The sequence below is a fragment of the Pinus tabuliformis genome, chromosome 1_2 (genome assembly GCF_031772625.1).
Source record: "Pinus tabuliformis cultivar Carrire ecotype Pingquan chromosome 1_2, CPIR1, whole genome shotgun sequence".
In the NCBI taxonomy this organism is placed as follows: Eukaryota; Viridiplantae; Streptophyta; class Pinopsida; order Pinales; family Pinaceae; genus Pinus; species Pinus tabuliformis.
In genome coordinates, this window is record NC_142298.1 from 980178464 (window position 1) to 980181207 (window position 2744).

The 2744-nt window shown below is 39.5% G+C and overlaps 1 protein-coding gene across 1 annotated transcript; it reads right to left on the minus strand.

Annotated features, from left to right (window-relative positions):
• Positions 1 to 393: 393 nt before the first annotated feature.
• Positions 394 to 1431, minus strand: LOC149209285 (uncharacterized). The gene has a single exon (XM_089398563.1). The coding sequence runs from the start codon at positions 1429 to 1431 to the stop codon at positions 394 to 396; it is 1038 nt and encodes a 345-aa protein (XP_089254689.1).
• Positions 1432 to 2744: the final 1313 nt, after the last annotated feature.

A 2744-nucleotide genomic window follows, 5' to 3' on the forward strand; every position in this document is an offset into this window, starting at 1 on the left:
AGGATGCATCTGGATCTTTCGGAATGAGAGCTATAAGAGTGGAAGATATGAGCCAGTGAATATTACCTATAGATCGAGATTCCTTGACCATCCCCAGTAAGTCTGATTTAATGAGGTCAAAGAAATGTATAAAAAATTCAATCGTCCACCCATCCGGGCCAGGACTCTTGTCTTTCTCAAAGGATTTCATGACCCCCAACAGTTCCTCTTCTGTAACTTGCTGGAAAAGGGATTCATTTTGGATTGCATAAAACATTTGAGGGTACAGGGAAATCCCCCAATTAATGTGCTCAATCCTACCATCACTGGATCTTCTATATTGATTTTCAAAATAGTTGACCGCCTCATTAGAGATGTCTTGCTACGAGTGAAGAAAGCCCCCTTTTCCATCATTTATCTTCCAAATAATGTTTTTTCACGTCTAGAATTAGCAAATCTGTGAAAAAATTTCGAGTTCCTATCTCCTTCTTTAAGCCAAATGGCACGGCTTTTCAGCCTCCATGAGGCTTCTTCCAAATCCAAAATCTTTTGTTTTTTCCTCTCCAGATCTTTAATATAACATCGCAGATGAAATGGAAGTGAATGTGCAGCAAAATCCCCAGATAATCTGTCTAGTTCCTTTTGAATATTCCGAAGATCCTTCTTGTGTTCCAGACTTTTCTTATATTTCCATTCCTTGACAATCTTTCTGATAGAAGATAGTTTATCAATGAAAGACATAGTGGAAGATGAATATTCAAGAGGAGGCAAAACTTTCCAGGATCTATTAATGAGATCATTAAAATCAGGATCCTCTAACCAGGTTCTGTTAAACTTGAATGGATATCCTTTCCTAATACCCTGCTCCTTCCATCTAAGAGATATAGGCCTATGATCCGATATAAAGCAATTTTCAATGAAAGACTTTGGCATACCAAGACGGTCAATGATGCCCATATGCAATATAAAACAATCTAATCTTTTAGCTATGTAGGCCCCATCTATTCTACCATTATCCCAAGTAGGCTGCATCTGGGGTGGGAATATATCAATAAGGTTCCGGCACATCATCTCATTTTTTATACTTTCAGCAAGTGTGTCTTTTCTCCTTCCATTTCCCCAAACTTCTTCAGAATTTAGAGTAATATCCTTGTCCCCCGTAATCATCAAGGAATTTATGTCAAATAATTCGGATGACAATAATTTTTCCCAAAAGGGAAGTTTGTCTTTGCGTGGGCTATAAATATTCAATATATTAATAGGGTCAGAATTTCCTCGAAAAAGAGCTAAGATGAGAATACCAGCAAAACATTTATAAGCCTTGGCTTTAATCCAGTCCAGGTCCCATAGAACCGCCAGACCACCAAACAGACCATTTTCTTCCAAAGCAACAATATGCCATGTAGGATACATTCTTCTGAAATAAGCAATAGAATTAGTGGAGCTATGCATCGTCTTCTGAATAAAGATAATTTTAGGATGAGCCAAGTGAAAAAGGTTTTTAAGGGCTAGGAATTTATGGTCTGCCCCAAGACCCCTGATATTCATTAAAAAATGCAAGTCATGATGGTCCATCCTTGGGCATGCTTGCTCTAAGAGACCCGATTTCAGAACTGTCAATGATAGGAACTTCAGTAAGAGAAAGCTCACGGATCGCACTGCCAGATGAGTCCATCCTACCCTTGAAATGCCTGCTTCCCCTATTATTTTTCCTACGAACAGTGATATTCTTTGCTGAGTTTGGACTGATATGAGGAGATTTCGACTTCCCAGGTTTGTGAATCGTAAGTGGACGAAGTTCAAGAGATTTTTTACTCAGAAGGTAATCAAGGTCACTACCCACTGAATTGATAGGGGAGGAAACAGGGGAGTTAAGAGGGGTTACGGATATGCATGGCTCTTTCCCTTTATCAGATTTGTGTTTAGGGGAAGGGGAGGAAGATGGAATATATGTTACATGGGAGGCCAAAGGAAGATCGTGTAAGGGGTGGGGAATGGGAATAGGGGAAGGAATTTCTCTATCAGAAAGAGGCTCAGGGGGGTGCATACATAAATAGTTATAAACCTTCTGACAAATGGGGGAAGTCGACCTTCTTGAATTCTCCAGTAAATTGCCAGGGGGAATAGATTCCATATTAGAGGGGAATCCCATATTATCATCCTTAAATAGGGGATATGGATTATAGGGAGCCTTTTCAGCTTGAATATTATCAATGGGAAGACTATCAGAAATAGCCAGAGAACTACCACTAGGAGAGGATAAATGAGACTTCCCTGAGAAAGAAGACCACTTCTTTCTATCAAAGAATGAAGGTTTTGATTTCACCTGATTCCGCCTACCATGAATATTATGTCGATGATGATGCGGACAATTTTTTATTAAATGACCAGTTCGGTGGCATGCCAAACATCTAAAGGGAACCCTCCAAAAATCTAGCCTCTGATTAATGCATAAATTACCCCATGTTAATTCTATGTGATCAGGAAAGCTGCCCCTGTATTATTTTTCAATAAGAATCCATGCCACGCATTTATCTTTCTCCCTGAGGCATTTTGGGTCCACATAAACACATTTTCCAATAGAATTACCTATCTCAAAAAGGGTTTCCTTAGACCAAATTTCAATAGGGAGCCCCGGGGACTTGACCCATATCAGGTTGTTGGAGGGGGTGTTTCGTAAAGGATTGAAGCCAATATACCAATTGTGTAATGTGGGGAAACTTTTTCCATGAACCCATGGATGTTTGATGATGATTTCTAGATCT

Bases quoted from the DNA above. Each gene is read 5' to 3' on its own strand.
- LOC149209285 (XM_089398563.1), bottom strand. From the start codon at position 1,431: ATGCATAGCTCCACTAATTCTATTGCTTATTTCAGAAGAATGTATCCT.